Source organism: Spermophilus citellus, assembly GCF_964194105.1.
Source record: "Spermophilus citellus genome assembly, chromosome: 7".
NCBI classification, from domain to species: Eukaryota; Metazoa; Chordata; class Mammalia; order Rodentia; family Sciuridae; genus Spermophilus; species Spermophilus citellus.
The window spans coordinates 32,988,127-33,006,724 of record NC_138188.1 but is presented as its reverse complement, the minus strand read 5'-3'; the positions used below and the strand labels follow the sequence as shown (position 1 = coordinate 33,006,724).

Below are 18,598 nucleotides of genomic sequence, written 5' to 3'. Positions count from 1 at the left end.
TTAACATTTCCCACGACTGGTGCTCCTTGGAACATTCTTGGGGAAACGATGAACCACATGGATCTTTAAGACCCTTTCTGGTTCTCATTTGATTTGAATAATTTTATTTTGTGTATTCCTCCAAAGCCCTGTGGGAGCAACAGACTGGTAAATAATGCGAGGGGGATGGGCATGCATGCTTATTTATAAGCATCATCTAAGCATGAGGACGGGCTCCCCACGCAGCCCTAGATTGTTGCTGAATCAGTGCAAAGCCTTTTCGGGTATGTTGTTTAAAGTGCTGGCTGGCTGTGTTCTTTCCATCTGGATGCTCTCTTTGATGGGCTGAGTTTATAAACTTAAATGGGGGAGAGACTCGGTGATTAGGCAAATGACATATGGCTGGCACTCTGACTTTGAAGAACTCTCGTTTGGAGCCCAGGATAGATAGATCCCCACCCATCCCTAGCCCTCAGCCATCTCCCCCTCCATCTTTCTCAGGTGCTCTCCTTGGGCCTGCTTCTATACAGAGAAGGAGCTGGGGATGCGGCCAGAAATAGGGCTCACATCATCTGCAGTAGTGGGGAAGGGGCTTTGACCCCCCACCTGTGGGCTGGACAGAGGGGATTCATGTGACTTACTCTGATGTCATCTGTGTGACCAGCTGGAGGGAGGTGAAGCCGGCGGTGAGGAAGCTGTCCCTGTATTGGACCATTTTGATGGCACTGAGCCAGTCGTCCACGGTGGTGAAGGCCGTGAAGTCTGGGATGGAGCGGTCAAGCAGGGGCTGGGAAGGCCTGGCAAGACAGAGAGGCGCAGGTGACCCCATGGCTGCAGAGACGAGTGGGCAGAGGTTTATTCTGGGCTGACGGCAGGCTGTATGGACAGCAGCAGTCCTGGTGAGACGGAGCCCTGGGATGGCCCTACCTTCTTTCCAGAACCCTAGATTGGCATCAGCTCCCAAACTGAGTGGCCAGTGCCTTGTCTCTGGGCACTGTCGTCCGGCAGTCAGCAGACAGGCAGATTGGCACAACATTCAGTTGAAGGGAAGGGAAGCCCTCCACCCACCCCTGCTCCTTTATCAACGGAGAAGTAATAGCTTCACATTTGGTCCTTTGAGTGGCATGTCAACATCCCTAAAACCTCCCCAAATCTATCAGTAACTATAGAAACCTATATTTCCATCTGGTGTCACCCTCGGCCACTGGGGGAAAACAATAGAACCAAGTGACCCACCACTGACCTTCTCTGGAACATTCTTAAGGCAGACATGCGGGTACCCAAGCGAGAAACCAGGGTGCCATCTTGACATCTTTCCAACCCCACATCCAATCTCCTACCCACTCCTTCACCAAGGCCCAAAGACTTTACCTCCCAGATCTCCCAAATTCATCCACTCCTTCCATAGCCATTGCCTTGACTGAAAACAAGGGTGATTCTGGAAATGTTCTCTTAGGTTCACACTGTAGCCAGAGGCTTTTTTCAAAATGCAGATAAGATTGTCCCCAAAACCCTCACCTTGACCCTGACACATGTCAGTCCCAAAATAGGGGCTCATAAGATCAAGCCAATGTCTTATCATGGCCCAAAGGCTCTAAGTGAACTTGCCCTTGCTCACCTTGCCAGCCTCAGCCCCACCCAATTTTCTCCCCACTGCACTCCTTGCAGTTGACACTGACCTTGGTCTTCTGCCCTTGGGCCTTTGCAACTGCTTTACCCTTATGCCTCTATTCCCATCTCTCCTTCCACCCAGTTAATTCCTCTTGGCCTTCATCTCTCAGCTGAGATAACATTCATCAGGAAAGCCACTCTCTAGCAGTAGAAGGTGTATGCTCCCCGTGCCCTGTGCAACTGCCCCAGCAGCCACCGAGGTCTCAGTTTTGCATTTCTTTTCATGATTAATGTCTATGCTCCTAAATGATTTTAGATTCCATGAGGGCAGAGACCATGTCTGTCTTGCTCATTGGATAGGACCAGCCCTGGGCACAGTGTTTGGAGTATAGCCACAGGATAAATTTTGGTTGCAACAATAAATTAGCAAATGAGTTAACAATGCAAAGGTAGCTGAATAACGCACAGCGGACAGAAGCTGGTGGCTGTTCTGGGCATTCACTCGTAACAAACCAAATTGTTTTGTATTTCTTTGTCCCACAGCAATCAGGGCCTTTGCCTGCCAATAGGTTGGCCAAGATTCCAAGTCTGTAGCTCCACCTGCCCAGAGGACTGGTGTGGTTAATGGAAAGGTACTTCTGGAAACAGGATCTCCCAGAGGTAGGGCACTGTATCAATCAGATCAGATACGGCTCACCTGCTCTAGAGCCCAGTGCGGAGCCCATTGGAAACCAACAGAAGGTAGAGACCCAGACAGGTCTCTCCACATCTGCCTCCAACCCATGCTGGAAAGACGAAAGAGGAGAAAGGAAGTCTTGGAACTTCTGTCACTGGTGGATAAGCTCTGCTACCCCATTATTTTTTTATTTGTTCATTTTAGTTATACTGACAGTAGAGTGTATTTTGACATGTCAAACAGGCATGGAGTATAGCTTCCCGTTCTTGTGGCTGTACATAATGTGGAGTTACACTGGTCGTGTATTCATATATGAATATAGAAAAGTGATGTCCGATTCATTCTACTGTCTTTTGCATAATCATCTCCTCCTTTCTCCCCTGTCCAATCTGGTGACCCTCCATTCCTCTCTACCCCCAGCCTGTTGTGAGTCAGCATCCATATATCAGAGAGGACATTCAGCCTTTGTTTTTTGAGGGATTGGCTTATTTGGTTTAGCATGACACTTTCCAGTTCCATCCATTTACTGGCAAATGCCATGATTTCCTTCTTCTTTATGGCTGAGAAATATTCTGTTTTTTTTTTTTTTTTTTTTTTTGTGTGTGTGTGTATGTATGTACCACCCCATCTAAACAGAACAGAATTCCCCCAGCTAAGTTCTGCCCTTCAACCATGAGTCTATCAGCAACTAGGAGTCACTCTGTTACCCTGTTTCATTAGACTCACACAGCGGTGATGGTTGCCACAGTCTTGAGACTTGCCGGATTCCGGATCATCTTGTCCAGGGTATTGACGATTTCCGCAAAACGGGGCCGGCTATTACGGTCCTTCTGCCAACAGTCCAGCATGAGCTGGTGCAGAGCAGCTGGGCAGTCCATGGGAGGGGGCAGCCGGTAGTCCTGCTCAATGGCATTGATGACCTGAAGTGGCACACGGGAACAGGTGTGACTTGGGGATGCACTCCCAAGAATGGAGCCTCCCTAACCAGGCTGGCACAGGTGCCGTTGTTTGTGACCACACATCTTCCACCATAATGGATTTCCTGTGCTCTTCATACCTACCCCCCACACTGTGGGCTCCCAGAGAGCAAGGACCACATCTTATTGCCCCTTAGTCTGCTGAATCCAGTCCCCAGTGCTGGGCCTGACAGACCTCTGTAAATTCTTGTTGGAGAGAGAACCAGGAAACTAGCTGCCTCTCTTCTCTCAAGAAGACCCAGGGCCCTAGTTTTGTGTTTTTCATCCCATACCTCTTAATTCCAGATTCATTTAAATCAATGATGCCTGCTCTGTGCTTTTTGTATTAAAAAAAATTGTGAATGACCCAAGTATTAAAGCTTTGAAACCCACAATGGGATGGAAAGGTAGATACGACGCAGGAGTGGCTTTCAAGGGGTGTTACAAAAAATCAATCTATTAAAATGGAAATAAGCTCACATTGTAATATTAGGCAAAAGAGCAGGCTCTATAACCACAGGTATGGTGTTTTCTTGCTTTTATTAAAAGTAAAACCAAAACAAAACCCAATAGTTATACACATGGATAGAAAAGCTCTTGGGAGAATGTAAAGCATGGTGTTAATGGGGGTTGCCCCTGGGCAGGTGGAAACATAAATGTTCTTTATGTTTTTCATTTTGCTTGTTTGTATTTTTTATTGTCTATAATAATCATTCATTGATTTTTATATTAAAATAAACAGCTAAAGCTCCTTAAATTACAAAGGAAATAATTTGGAGTTCAGGTATTTGCTGGTGTTTTTACCTCTACCTAAAAAAAAAAGACCAAAAAACATCAGATTCATTTGAACAGATTATTCTTTTTGTTAATGTCATAAATTGGTCAAACAGTGAATATTTCCAATCAGGTTGTATTTTTATAATTTCTGTGTGCAAGTATATAGCACAGGAGATGGGGCAGGAGTTAATATAACCTGAAGTTATTAGAGATAATCAAGGTGTATTGTTTTTTTTTCTATTCAATATGGTGAAAAACAAGCACACAAACCACACTAAGATTATCACTATATAAAAAGGCCAGTAACTGGGAACATTTGCTTTTGAACAATATATTGCACTGACAAATTTTTATCTCCTCTGAACTATTGTCAATCAAATTCCCTGCTATCCTCTTAGGAGACAATTTTAACCCCATTTTCCCCGTGAGAAAATGAAGGTAGAAGCACTGAAGTAAATTTGCCCAGGGCACACAGATAGCAAGAGGTAGGGCTGGAAATAAAGCACAGGGTACCTCATTTTAAGTTTTGAGGATTCCAAAGGCCACTTTTCCTAGGCCTCTGGGGGGCTGCTGTCATAATCTCAGCCTAGAGATGGGTCCCTAGAGCTGTCCCATGTTTTCAAGGCATGAAACTAAGTAATCTCTGAGAATGAGCAGCCCAACATCATCCCCATCAACCTGGCTCATAATCCTGTCCCCTTTTCTAGCTCCTTTTATGCAACCAGATTGAGGGACCCAGAGCCTGTACTCATTGTGGAGACAAGTGAGATTACCCATTGAATGGCCCAAGGAGTTCTTTCTGGATTAACTAAAATCAAGCCATGTGGGGCCAGCAGGAGGGGCTGGTGTTCAAACTCCACTTCCCATGGGGCTTGGGGACTCCAAAGTCTTCTAGTGCTGTGCAGCTAGTGTTGTTAGGATCCTAAAATGCTGCCCAAATTGTTTGATGCTAAAGCACCAAATACCAATTTTTTCCCCCACTGATAAGGCAGCTTCCCTACCTGCCCTAAAACAGGAAATAGCATTGGGATCAGGGCCCTTTTGTATGAACACAGAGTCACAGTGCCCAGCTGACCCCAGCACTCCTAGCAGGGCAGCAAGGGACCCACACATGTGTGGAGTCTTTTTCCTGTAGCTCTGGACTGAAGCAACTTAACCATATTCTCCTTGTTTTCTCCTCTGTCACCTCGGATTGTGTCAAAGACTGTCCAGGTCTTTGTTTTTGTATTTCCTCTGCTTTTTTTGGTGTGCTTACTTTCTTTTGAAGAGGACATCAAAAAGTTACTAGTTTCTCCTCCTCACACAGGTCAGCCAGGAGCACAGACCCACGTGGCTGTGTCAGTCAGAGGACTGCATGGCGATTAGTGGGATAGACCCGGGAAGCCTGGGTTCAATCCTGCTTCCATTTCTTACTAGCACAGAACCTTAGCAGAAGCCCTTGACTTTCTGAAACTTCATAGATGGGGTCACTAAAAATATTAAATGACACAGTGAGCTGATGTACATTGAGTACCACACAGATGAGAGACAGAATCCTCATCACATGGAAGGTATTATTACTACCTTGTCTATAGAGTGGACATTTTCTCAGCAAAGAGGGAGCTACTACTGGTCATTCTGGAGGTTGACCTAGCACATAGTAGGGACTTGATAAACACCACATCCCATTTCTCACTTTTCGGAGAGAGGCCAGCCATAGAAACACCTGTTCATGTTCATAAACTAGGGCTCCATGCCTTTGCTCTTTCTTCTAGATAATTTTCTTGTTATTTCTCCAGCTGATTCTATGGGAGCATCAATGCTTTGGGCACATAAAAATGTCTACCCCAAAGAAAAAAAATATCTGGATCATTAATTTATTGGTGTATAGGCAGCACTTATCTGCTCATCTTTGATTGAAGTGCTCTGATTTTGATTTTGATTCTCTTTTTAAGGATCTGGGAGATTTCTAAATTTTCTCAGTACGTATAACTTATAGTAAAATATATATATATATATATATATATATATATATATATATATATATATATACCTTTTGTCCTCTCATGGGACTTGGAGGTCATTCCTATCTTACTAGCAGGTGTGGTGAAACACCTTCAATCTGGCCATTGGATGAATCTAAACACCAGTGACCATGTTTGAATTGTGTGGAGCCATATGACCTAAGGTTGGGGGTACAGGGTGTCCTGCCTAGGCAAAAATGAGAGTGGATTCTGGGTCCCTTCCTGGGTTCCTAACAGGAAGAGATCCATGGATGCTGAGAAGAGTGGAGATTAGAATGGGATCCAATGGTGGTTCCAAAGAGAAGGAAGAGTAAAGGGATGTGGGGGAGGTGGTGGACTGAGAGAACCGGTCCAGGCAAACTGTTACCCTGAGCATGCTGCTCTCCTTTGGAATGGTCTACATGAACTCTTTTGACCACCCTAAAAAAGGAGTGGGTATGATCAGGTACAGGGAGGGACTGCTGTGTTCACCTGAACCCAGAGACCATTGGTATGGGGGTGGAGTGAGGGCCCGGGACAGGTTGACCAATGTCAGGTGCTCTCAGGCAACAGATGAAGGAATTAGAGCACCTCTGGGAAATGAACAGGGCCCTGTTCCCTGCCCTCACATCACTGGGGGGGGAGCTCCTGGCCGCCCCCGAATTCCTATTAGTGAGTTGCGTGGCAGGTGGTACCTCCCAGACCTTGCACTGGGGAGGGTGAAGTGGAAGAGCGCAGAGCAGTGGAAGCACCAGGGCACAGTGGGTTAAGTTGAGCTCTGATGTTTCAATAAGACCGCAGCTCCTCTCCATAGACTCTGCCACTCTCATTATCTCTGTCAATCAGATCCAAGCGGCAGAACTTCCAAGTTGCTCTCTCTGGCTGACAAACTCTCTGTACATGTTCAAAGACCTTCCTGGGCTCCGGAAGCCCAATTACCAGCACTCCGACTTGCCTCTGCAATTCTCTTCCTTAAAGCCTTTCAATTGTCATCTGAAAAATCCTTTACTGCCACCACCTCCCTGGTTTCTGACAAGGGAGGCTGCAGCCCAGCAGCTGGGAGCCCTTCCTGGCTCTCTCCCAGGCCAGGTAGGAAAAGCCTGCTGAATGGGCATGAAGTCACCTCCCACCTCCCGTCAGGAGCAGAACTGCATCTGGGGCATTGCTTAAGGACTCCTATTTTGGAGAAATAGAATAAAATTAAAATAAACTGCCGTTTTACAGATGTTCCTATTCCCTCTGAGACACAACTCAAACTTCAAATATCTGGGAAGCTTTCCCCCCACCACATGTTCCCAAAGCCCTATGTAGTGTCCGTTAGTATGCAAAGACCGTGTGTTGAATGAACGATTTGAGAACTCTGGAAATCGAATACCAGAAATTCTATTTGTTTTCAGCATAGGTGACTGCATTGACCGAAAATATCTTGAATGTCAAATCTCGCCTGTCAGTTTTGTAATCCATTCTCTCTGTGTGTTGAATTGTTCTTAATTGGATTAAGGTCTCTGGGTGGGATGAGATGGGTCTGCTTTGTCTGGCTAACATTTCTTACTCATCTAGCAGATGGTATGGATGGAACCAGCGTGCAGTTGATTTCAGGAAAACAGTCTTGGCGTCAACTCTGCCACTTACTGATTGGATACGCTACAGGAGCAGAGGCGAGGCATGGATAATCACAGATAATAGAAGACCTAAACGCCACCCATGGTTGGCATCGGGACCTGGTTAAAGATGCAGCCATTTTACCCACTCAGGCCCACTTTTTACTAGCTTCTGAGTGCGTCAGAGTCCCACATGGACTTTGCGAACTAGAACCCTCTCACCTCCAAGGGCAGGGTATGTATTCAAAATGCAAACCTGGGCTGGGAACAGCCCTGGTCAAAGATAGCACTGAAATTCAGGCAGACTTCTGATTGGGGCCTTATCAAAGCAAATCACCCTAAAAAGCCTTCTTCACCCTTCTATAACTATGGAGCAAAGATTCCCATTTGGAAAGCCCTCAAACCAGGTATCCGATGATCTTTCACTTTCCTCTCCCACCTTGACCCTGAAGGCTGGGCTGGAGGGATGGTGAAGGCTGAAGCTGACTGGCTTTGGGAAGCTTTCTCACAATGCTCACAGACAGTAGATTTTCAGGGAATAGCGCCACTTTATAGTTCCTTGCTGAGGATGCAAATTCCCCATAGAATCTGCAGCTGGCTCAAAGCAACACAGCTGTGAGATGCAGAGCAGGGTGGGAACCAGGCTCTGGTGCTCAGACTAGTGCCCCTTTCCTTCTTCTCCCTTGTCACTTATGCAAAAGGAGAAGTCACAGTCTGGGCCCTGGGATGCAGGGTAGAAGTCTCTGCTTAGTTTGAGCCTCATCTATTCATGATCCATGGCCATTCTGAACGGCCCTTTGCCTCCTTGTTGGAGTCTGTGGCCTGGGCACCTTTGCAGGCCTTGGGTTTGCAGGCCTTACAACGGTCACTGTCCATGATGGGCTTTTTTTTTTATTTATTTATTAGTTTCAACCTTCATGCCAAGGGTGTCACTGTATCCTCTTGCCCCGGACACTTTGAGTTCACATGATGAGACTTTAAGCTGAAAACATATAGGGAGGCTTGGTAGCTACTGCATGTGGGACCCTAGGGTAGGTGTTTGTGGCAACCAAGTGCAGCTGACACTCACGTCTTGGTTGGACATATCCCAGTAGGGCCTCTCTCCAAATGACATGACTTCCCACATGACAATCCCATAGCTCCAGACGTCACTGGCTGAAGTGAACTTGCGGTAGGCGATGGCCTCTGGAGCCGTCCATCTCACGGGGATCTTCCCTCCCTGAAAGAAGGAGAAAAAAAGTGGTCAGCCTGACCAAAGGAAACAGGCCTGAGCATCCTCCCACGCCCCGACTCCCACATCTTGTGAATAGGATATGTCAGGATAGCCCTTTCCCTATACACAAGTGACAATGTTGTACTTAAATAGAGGAGCTCAAGGGGATTGTCATGGCCTGTGCTGGTCTCATGCCATATGTGAACTTGTCACACGCAAGGGGGGGTGGCAGGTACTGAGACTCCATTTCCTCCACTCCCACTCTCTACATACTGGTTCTAAGGTTGCCGGCAGGACAGTGGGTGTGAGGACACTGTAACTCATCAACTCACTGGTACCACAGGACACTTACTACCCAAGATACACAATTGTCCCACGGCAATGTGAAAGCTACAACCCTTGGGTCAAAAGGAAACAGAATGAAACCAAAAAGAAAGAGGACTGGTGAGGTCCACCTCCCAGAGGATTTTCCCACTGCAGGATCATGCTGGGCAGCTCTTCTGCCCCATTTCCACTGGGCCCAGTTCTGGGGAAAAGGTTTCCCAGACTCTACACACAGTCCCGGATTGCAATGGACCCAGGGCCAGGGTCACCCACATGCTGCTTGTCCTGTCTACCCCACAGCAGCGGTCAGACCCTGTGAGGCTGAAGATCTGTTTCTAAAGGTTGCCCTTGGGTATATGTCTTCTCCTTGCCCTCCTAACCTACACTGGGTGTTTCTACCTTGGCGCTCTGCTTGGCCCTTAGCTTGGCTGCCAGCCCTTGGCCGGTGTTGTGTACTTAAGGAGTTGAAATCCATCCATCCATTCATGGTCCTACAACAAGCCATGAGCATTGCTTTGTGCCAGATCCCATCTGAGGAAGACCTGGGGCCCAGAGATGAGCCACCAGGGTCCCTGCCCTCAAAAAAACAGAGAATTGTGCAGACCAGAAAGCAGAAGCTTAAAATGTAATTAAAACAATTAAAGCCTATAATCCCAGCTGATTGGGAGGCTGAGACAGGAGGATCAGGAGTTCAAAGCCAGCCTTAGGAACTTTGAGGCACTAAGCAACTCAGTGAGATCCTGTCTCTAAATAAAATACAAAATAGGGCTGGGGATGTGGCTCAGTGGTTGAGTGTCCCTGAGCTCAATCCCCATACACCCTCCCCCCTAAAAAAAAATATTTGAAAATGGGACAGTGAGGATTAGGGTGAGTGTGGGGGATTCTGAGAATGGCCAGGAGATTCAGGGAGGCAGTTTCTTTCGGGGAGTTAAGAGCTCTGGGGCCTTTGGCTAGGCTCAAACACCAGTACCACCCCTTTCTACCTGTGTGACTGTGGCAAATAACCTAAGCCTGACCTCTCTGTGCCTCTTTCTCACCAGCACCCACCTAGTTAGGACATTGTAAGGTGAACTGGTCAATGTCCTATAGTGCTGGGGATAGGGCCTGCTATAGACAGTAAATGCTGTGCTTATGTTAACTGTTATTTTCACTATGCTCAGCCCTAGAGAATGGGTAGAAAATCACCAGGCACAGTGACAGGAGGGGGCACATGGGAACTGCAAGGGATTCAAGATGGCGGAAGTAGGGGATGCCTAAGGGGAAGTAGGATGAGGGGAGGGTGGAGCAGCCCTGCACAGATGCTCCTACAGGGGTTAAAGTGGGGCGGTCACCAGGGCTGCCAGCCAAAGGCCAAGATTTCACCCCCACGCTACTTTCCCTAGGCCTGAATTCCATGTCACTCCATGATTCCTGAAGCCTGGGACCGCGGGGCTACACAGAGTGGGGACAGCAGCACCCTCCCTCCCCTGGCTTCATGCTTCACTTGGAGGAGGCTATTTTTTGATCTGTTCGAATAACCAAAGATCGAGTGGACTTTAGCAAAACTACCTTTAAAATGCATGAATGTTAATCTGGGGGTGGGGGGGGGGAGGCAAAAAAACCGCAATGTGTATCTTTATCCAGTTTCCCATCAGGGCCTGGGGGGAATAAAGGCAACCAGGCCTGGACCTCCACAGGCACACATCCAACTTTCTGCAAAGAAGACAGTGCTGATTTCCCTGAGGATGCTGACAGGCTTTTGTGGTGGGAGAAGTCCTCGGCTCAAATGCCAGCCATGCGACAAATGCCTGGAGGGCAGGCGGGGGCTTCGCAGCCCAGGATGCTGGGTTCTCACCATCTCCCTGGTATGAATGCATTCACTAGTTTGATCAACATGGTACCCAAGTGAAAAAACCCATCCAGCGGAGGAGGAGTCATCAGACACTTGGAGGTCAGCATCTGATAGCCTGGGGACGCCATTCCTACTTTGCCATTAGGGGAAGGTTTGCTGCCGCATCTTGAGATGGCTGGAGCTCCCCAAAAGGAGAGGGACTTTAACTTTCTCCAAATACTGGGGTTAAATGAGGTAGGAGAGAGCAGGAGTTTAATGAGTATGAGTGTGTGTGTGTGTGAGAGAGAGAGAATGAGATTCCGTGTGAGTGAGAACTTATTGCTGTGTGTGTGCAAGACGGAGAGACAGAGAGACAACTTGGCAGTGAACATTTGTGAGTGGAGGGGAGCCAGGGCTTGCTCTTCTTCACGTGGGGCTTGTGTGTGCGGGTGGGGTGGGGGGAGAGAAAAGTGTAGGTCTTCTGAATTTCAAAGAGGCGATTTGGGAGTCTGGAAGTGTCCTCCTCTGCCAAGTCTGGAGCAGACCCTAGGGGCTGTCAGTGACAGCTGTTGAGCTGCTCCCTCTTGCATGTAAAGTGGCAGTGCCAGGCCCACTGGCGAGGAGCCCTGAGCCCTCCCGCCACCTTGCGCTGTTGGGCCTCACTGAACACGGAGCTTGGCCTGTCACCCCCGCCTCCATCCCAGCAGGTGGCTGAACCTTCCAGAAGAGCCACCCTGGACAGGCAGGTGACAGCTTGTCATGACCAGCTCTCCTACTCAGCTGAAGAGCAGGGGGACACTGACCTCTGAGGCAGAACAAAAGGAAATGCAAAGTCAGGGGAGCCGGGCGGACGCCTCCCTTCAAACTTCCCTTACACCATAGCAGCAGCATTGCCTTCTGATGCTCAGAGGTAATTAAGGTGATGATTGTGATTATTTAACTTGTCCTCAATGATGTGACAGGAAATCTATTAATTTAGAGGCTCGTGACCAGCCCTGTGGAGGGGACAGAAGTAAAGGACGTGGGACATGGCTGTAGCAGTCAGGGCATCTGCTAGCCAGAAAGGTCTTGCTACCCAAAGAGGGAGTCTGGACTAGAGTAGGGGTCAGAGCATGGACATGTCTGCAAAATGCTAGAAGAGTCCCCTGCTGTCCAAAGTAGGCTGGAAGAAGGCACATGGTGGGGGCATGGCTGGCTCTGTTGGTGGTAGGGAAGGACTCTCAGGGTGGTGCAGAAGGATGGGGAGGGCCCACTGGGACAGAACCACCACTTGGGTGTAGAAGAACTGAAGAAAGCCCTGTCCCTGGATCAGGTATTTAAGTCACTTGATAACTCACTTCCCCCAAGATGCTAAGGGCACAGTCTGCATTCTTCAGGGAACAGTTTCCTGGAGTTGCCACCGAGGCCACTGTTGGGGTATGGGGGAGAAAGAAAAGGAGGAGTTTCCTGTAAGATTCCAGACACTGACCTTCCACATACAGCTTTTCAAGAGATGGTTGTGTTGTCAAGATCTTCTTCAAACATTCGAAAACCACTGCTTCAGAATCATCATGTTTCAACTCAGACTTGAGACAAAGTGAAGAGTGTGTGTGTGTGCGCATGCATGTGCGTGTGTGTGTGTGTGTGTGTGTGTGTGTGAGTGTGTTTGTGTAGAATTTTATGAACTAAGAGAAGATATCTCTCAGTGGACTAGTCCTACCCATCCATCTTCAGGATCACCTGGTAATCTGCATCTATACCTGCCAGCAGGTGTGATATCAACAGGCAGAAGGTGTCAGTGAAAGGGGCACTTTAGTCCTTCAGCCTCAGCCAGTATGCAACAGATATCTATGCATCTATGTAGGACCCACTGTGTGCCCAGCACCCTGCTAGGGACATGATTGTGATGAGACTGGCCTTCACCCACAAGGGGCAATGAATATCCCTAATGCCACATAGCTGTATTGCTCTTGCCATAGTGAGACTAGATAGTCCTGGTTCTGGCGCTTACCCAACTGGTAAGTTTTCTAGGCCAATGAGTGATTCACCTTGCTAATAGCTTGTCCTGACGAAGCCCATAAGGTAGTATGTTAGTAATTGGATGTATTTGGGTATTGCTCTTACTTTCATCCACCATTTTGTGTAAGACTAAGTCTCAGTGGGATTATGGCAACAATCCAAGGCACTCATGCATACTGAGTATAATGTTCACTCAGTGGAATAGTGGAATCATGCTGCAAGCATCCTCTGCAGCTTGGAATGACAGGTTTAAGACCAAAAGCATCATGCACTGGTTCTTAATTCCATAAGCCCACTGCTCCAAAAGGTTCATGCTATCTGGAACATATTGGGATTGTGGAAATCTATTATGATAGATATGTGAATCATACTGTGTATTATTGGTAAGGTTAAGCCAGAATTTATTGAGTGTTGTCGACTGAATTAAGCTCAAGATATGCTGAAGTCCTAACCTGTGATACTTATGAATGCAACGTTATTTGGAAATAAGATCTTTGCAGATCTAATCAAGTGAGGATGATTCACCTCGGAGGACTGCTCCTTGCCAGCATGCCTGGGGAAGAATTTTATCTTTACTCTATCAGCATTGTCCTCAGACCTGGGTGGCAACTCCAGGCTTGGGTAGCTACATCAGAAGTTGAGGACCATGGCTGGAGACAAGGCCAAGCCATCTGCATACCTGTAGGCCTAGCCCAGGGGTTCTCAAGTTCGTCTTCCATTAGCATCACTCAGGGGAAGTCTTTTTAGTTTTTTAAATGCCATGGGTACTTTAATTGATTTAGAATTTCTAGGAGTGGGGCCCAAGCATTAGTATTGGTAGATTTTTAACATGAATCACTGAATTAGATTAAAATAATTGGTAAGTGGTTCTAACATGCAGCCATTAGTCACAATCACCGGATTAGCAGTGTTTCTCGGATTAGAATGTCCATCAGCATCATCTGGAGGGCCAATAAAACTGGCCTTAACTGACACTTTCAAGTTTCCTAGTTCCGAGATAGGGTCTGAGAATTTTTAACAAATTCCCAGTGTGGTTATCATTCTTTGAGAACCACTGACATAGATCAAACCACCATAAGTCATGTGTTGCATGAGAGTTCATCCCCAATATCAACTCTGATCATTGTTAGTGGCTGGGTGAAGAAGGATTCTGAGGTTTCACTTGGGTTTAGTCAAGGGTTCTGTCTAATGACTATACATTAAAATTGCCTGAAGCATTTTAGAATAAACTTATGTTTGGGTATCACTCCTAGAGATACTAAAGGTATTAAAATACTCATGACATTAAAAAAAAAAATTCCCCCAGGTGACTCCCATGAGCAGCCAAACTGGAGAAAGTTCTGGCTAGGCCTTCTGAGTAGACAGAGAAGACCGGTATTTGTTTTGATGAGGAATGTCACTGTGGGTGAGGGCCTGGGTTACTAACTGCTGTACAGCCACATTGCGCTTAATTTCAAAAGATCTTAAAATGATGAAAAAGGAACGGAAGGAGAAAGGAGAAGTTTACATGGTACATCAAGAGTCACTTGATATAGTTGGCAGATTGGACACTCCCCTTGGGGCATTGACCATCCTGACTGGACAGTTGACCAGACTGGGTGAGGTTGTTTGCCCATTAGGACACAGATGGCCTGCCCTCAGGGTGCATCCATGTGACACATCCCCTCCTGCTCCCCTGTCACTGTCCACTGCCCTGGACCAAAAAGTCTAATCTGGACCCCAAGCGCTCAATGAGAAAAGTATTTCAGAATGAATGTCTCCATTTAAAAGCACTCTGGAGCACGCTAACCCATTTTCCTTAACCTAATCGGCAAAGAGATTTCTTTTTTTTTTTTCTCAGATAAGACCTGTATCCATCAAGAAGGAAAAGAAGTTTCTGCCTAAAAGGTTATCTTTCTCTGAGAGTTACCAACTTCTAACAGCCAGTGCAAATTGCTGCTGGCTGTTGAATTGCAACCGAGTCTGTATCATAAAGAGGCTGTTCCCCAGGACTCCAGGAATTTGCATGAAAACAGTCTCTCCATCTTCTGAAAGGTTCATCTGGCCCTGCTGCTTACTTCTTTCCAGAAGCCACAATCTTGATGGTGACACTGTAATTTATGACAGAGCTAAGGATTATAACGCAACACACAGAGAACCAGGAGGACTTTGGGGGCTTCAAGAGGGGGTGGTCTCGTTTGTCATGCAAATAGCACAGGAGGCTGAGGAAAGGGCTGGGAGGAAAGAGGACCCTGGAAAAGAGCACAGGGCAGGCTGCAGAAGAGACCTGTTTCTAAACAGAATGTTTTTCAAAGCTTTTCTTGAAGCATTAGCTGTTCCTCCAAAATAAATGACACAATGTATTTCGTACTAGTAATAAAATATGTGATTTGAATAACTACAAATGGAAAGATTTACAGTCGGTGGGCTCGGGGGCTCCTCTCTCCTGAGCTTTGTGTGTGCTGAAACCCTTCAGTGAGACGCTGGGAGAGGTAATTGCAGCCCAAACATCATTTTCCAGCCGCTCGAGAGAAAGGCCTATTTGGACATAAATTAACTAAAAATATGCGGATGATAGTGTGTATTTCATGTGCGAAGAACAGAAAGGCCACTTGGTGACGTTTTCCAACTGAAAAAAAAAAAATCCTATTCTTCAAACAGACGTCGTTTCTCTGTCCTGCACGGCAGGGTAAACAGCTGTCTTTCATTACCCACACCCCAAACAGCTTCTGATGGCTGTGTGCAGGCAGTATTATTATTTTTTTCTCATCATACAGCATTTTTGAGTTTACGATTAAAAAAGTAAGAGTGGAGAGACAAAAAGCTAAGTAATTTGCTATGTGTTTTCCATCATTTGACAAGCATGCAGGTGGAACCCTCTTTGGTTCAGGCCAGTCAATAGAGGGAAAGGGGACAATGTTGCTTCAGTCCTGAGAAGGAGGCTGTTCAGGGAATCCAGCCTTCAGCAGCTCAGTAAAGGTACAAGCTGGGTTTTTCCTGATCACTAGGGAGGGAACCAGGCGCACCCCCCCCCACACACACACACCCAGTCTAGTGAGCACGGATGTACCTGTTCTGCTGCTGAAAAGAAAATGCCCTCCTCTAAGGGGGATGAGGGTGGGGCCAGAGGCCGCCAGGCTCTCTGGATGACAGATTGGCATGGAGGACCAGGGAGTAGAGGACAGAAAGGGGTAAGGAAGAGACTTAAAGTTCACTCTGTTGTCTACTTTTCATTCCCTGGGCCATGGCCAGGGTGTCCTCCTAGCTTCACTGAGCCTGGCATGAACAGGGCTTTCTCCTTGAGCCCCTCTGCCCCCGCCATGCCTTCCTGTTGCCCTCCTCAGCCCTAAGAGACCATAGTCTTCCTCTCCCTTTTCAAGCAGGCTGTTTGCTGCATCAGGAACTGCATGGCTTGTTCACACATCTCCATGACCCCTAACTCTGTTAGGCCATGATGACCCTCCTGCCTCTGGCTCCTATGACTCTCCCATGATCCTTTGCCACACCTCTCCCATTCCATTCCTACTCTTGTGCATGGATGGTACTTGGGCTTCCGGATACCTTGAGGCAGGACTGCTTCTTCTATGGCCCCACAGTGGGCAGGGGCTCCTGGATGAGCAGCAAGAGGGAAAATAGCTGACTTTTCTGTCTCTGGAGAAGGCTGGGACTCTCAGATGGAGGCTGGCCTCTGCTCTGCCATCTTGGAGACCTTTGCCCAGCTCTGTAGGGAACCTCACTGAGTTTATCCCAAAGTTCAATATTCCCACTCCTTGTTACAAGACATAAGCATCTGATAGACTGGTCATTGCAGGTCATTTTAATACACAAACTAGGTATATTCCTTATTGTAATTTTGGGGAGTGGGATACTGGGGATTTAACCCACGGGCAATTTACCACTGAGTCATACACACAGCCCTATATATTTTTTATTTTGAGACGGTCTCCCTTAGTTTCTTAGGGCCTCACTAAGTCGCTGAGGCTGGCCTCGAACTTGCAATCCTCCTACCTCAGCCTCTCTAGCTCCATGGTGTGCACCAGGAGGCCTAGCTCACTTTGTGATTTTTGATGCCTGATCAATGTCCACTAGGCACACCTCTAGTCCCTTTCCTGCTTCCACCCTCCAACAGCTATTTTATAACAGCTGATACATGTTAAACAGCTGAACTCTTCAGGCTCCTGAACTGTGCTTTCTTTTTGGCTCAGCTTCTTCCTCAGACAATCCCAGCAGTTATAACCAAGTCACTTAACCACCTTGTCTTACTGTCTACACCTGCCAACGGGGATAATGAAGCTTAATTATCTCAGAGGGGTGGATGAGGCCCTGGTAGCTAATGCTGGCGGAATGCGAGTATGTGTATTGGGGCGCTGCTTCACCTGCTTCCCAACAGGACCCCTGTTCTCCGGGCTGCTTGTCCTCCTCTCCTGGCAGATGAGCAATGGCCAGGGGGGGACAAAGCCACCTCCAAAGACCACGCGGGGAGGCCAGCTCCTGCCTCCACACCTGTGATGTGAGCTAGGTATTCTGAGCCTCCTTTGACCCTGGGAATGGGGTTGTCCTGAGCCCACACCTGAGTAAAGGTGGAGGGGCTCTGACACCTGATCCTTCCATTCCAAATACATGCTGCCTTTTTCTCCCCCTGGATAAAGGAAAAGAAGAAGGGACTATAAACAGAAAATCATGTTCCTCTGTATGAAGGGCAATTGGCATTTTTTTCTTTCCCAAAGGTGGCGGGGGGGGGGGGGGACCAGGATGGACTTCTGTTCCAACTTTCCCAGACCATGAAGCCCCATCTCTCTCCAAAAACATTTATTGCTTCCTCTTTTAAATAAAGCATTAACACGCATGGCATACGTGTTGGGAATAAGAGGACCGATGGATGACATCTTGTGTGAGGAAGGGGACGTAGAAATCGGCGAATCTCACAGACTGTGGCAAGTGGACAAGTTGGAAAAGGGCTTGGGAAAGAAACTGCCACCCAGACTGGAAATCTGCAAATTGTTCTCATCACCACGAGGTGCAGATGGACGTCGTGCGTCTCCAGATGTGACATCCAGGAAAGGACACACTATCGTTCACGCAATGCATAATGCAGAATCCGGGTCTGATCACGAGGAGATACCAGACAAACCCAAAGGAGGGAGGTACTATTAAAAACATGTGAAGGGTATTCTTTAAAAATGTCAATATCATTTTTAAAAAATTGAGAAATATTCCTGATTAAAAGAGACTAAATAGACATGACAATAAAATACAATATCCGATCCTAGACTGGATTCTGTACTACAGGGGGGAAAAGTGCTTAAAAAGGACACTTTTGGGAGTTGTGGCTCAGTGGTAGAGCACTTGCCTAGCATGGGTGAGGCACTGGGTTTGATCCTGAGCACCACATAAAAATAAATGAAGGCATTCTGTCCATCTACAACTACAAAGAAATTAAAAGAAAAAAGACACTTTTGGGGTCAGTTAACAAAATTAGAATATAGAGAGTAGATAAAAGTATCTATGTTAAGTTACTAAGTTTGGTAACTAAACTATAGTTATGTAAGGGGATCTCTCTATTCTTAGAAAATACACAGAGAAGTATCTGAGAATATAGATGTATATGTAATGTATTTTCCAAACATTCAGGAAAAAAATATTTTGCAAAGGTGGAGACTGAGGGAAATAAAGAAATGGGTTAAAATAATAA

The 18,598-nt window shown here is 47.0% G+C and overlaps 1 protein-coding gene across 2 annotated transcripts in view; it reads right to left on the bottom strand.

Annotated features, from left to right (window-relative positions):
* EPHB1 (EPH receptor B1) overlaps positions 1–18,598 on the bottom strand; it is a 425,417-nt gene that overhangs the window by 3,809 nt on the left and 403,010 nt on the right. For both annotated transcript variants that reach the window (XM_081301892.1, XM_081301891.1), the window contains 3 exons: positions 8,652–8,801; positions 2,993–3,186; positions 621–776 (listed from right to left, as the gene is read on the bottom strand). In XM_081301892.1, coding sequence (XP_081158018.1) covers positions 621–776; positions 2,993–3,186; positions 8,652–8,801 — 500 coding nt within the window. The remainder of the gene's footprint in view (positions 1–620; positions 777–2,992; positions 3,187–8,651; positions 8,802–18,598) is intronic.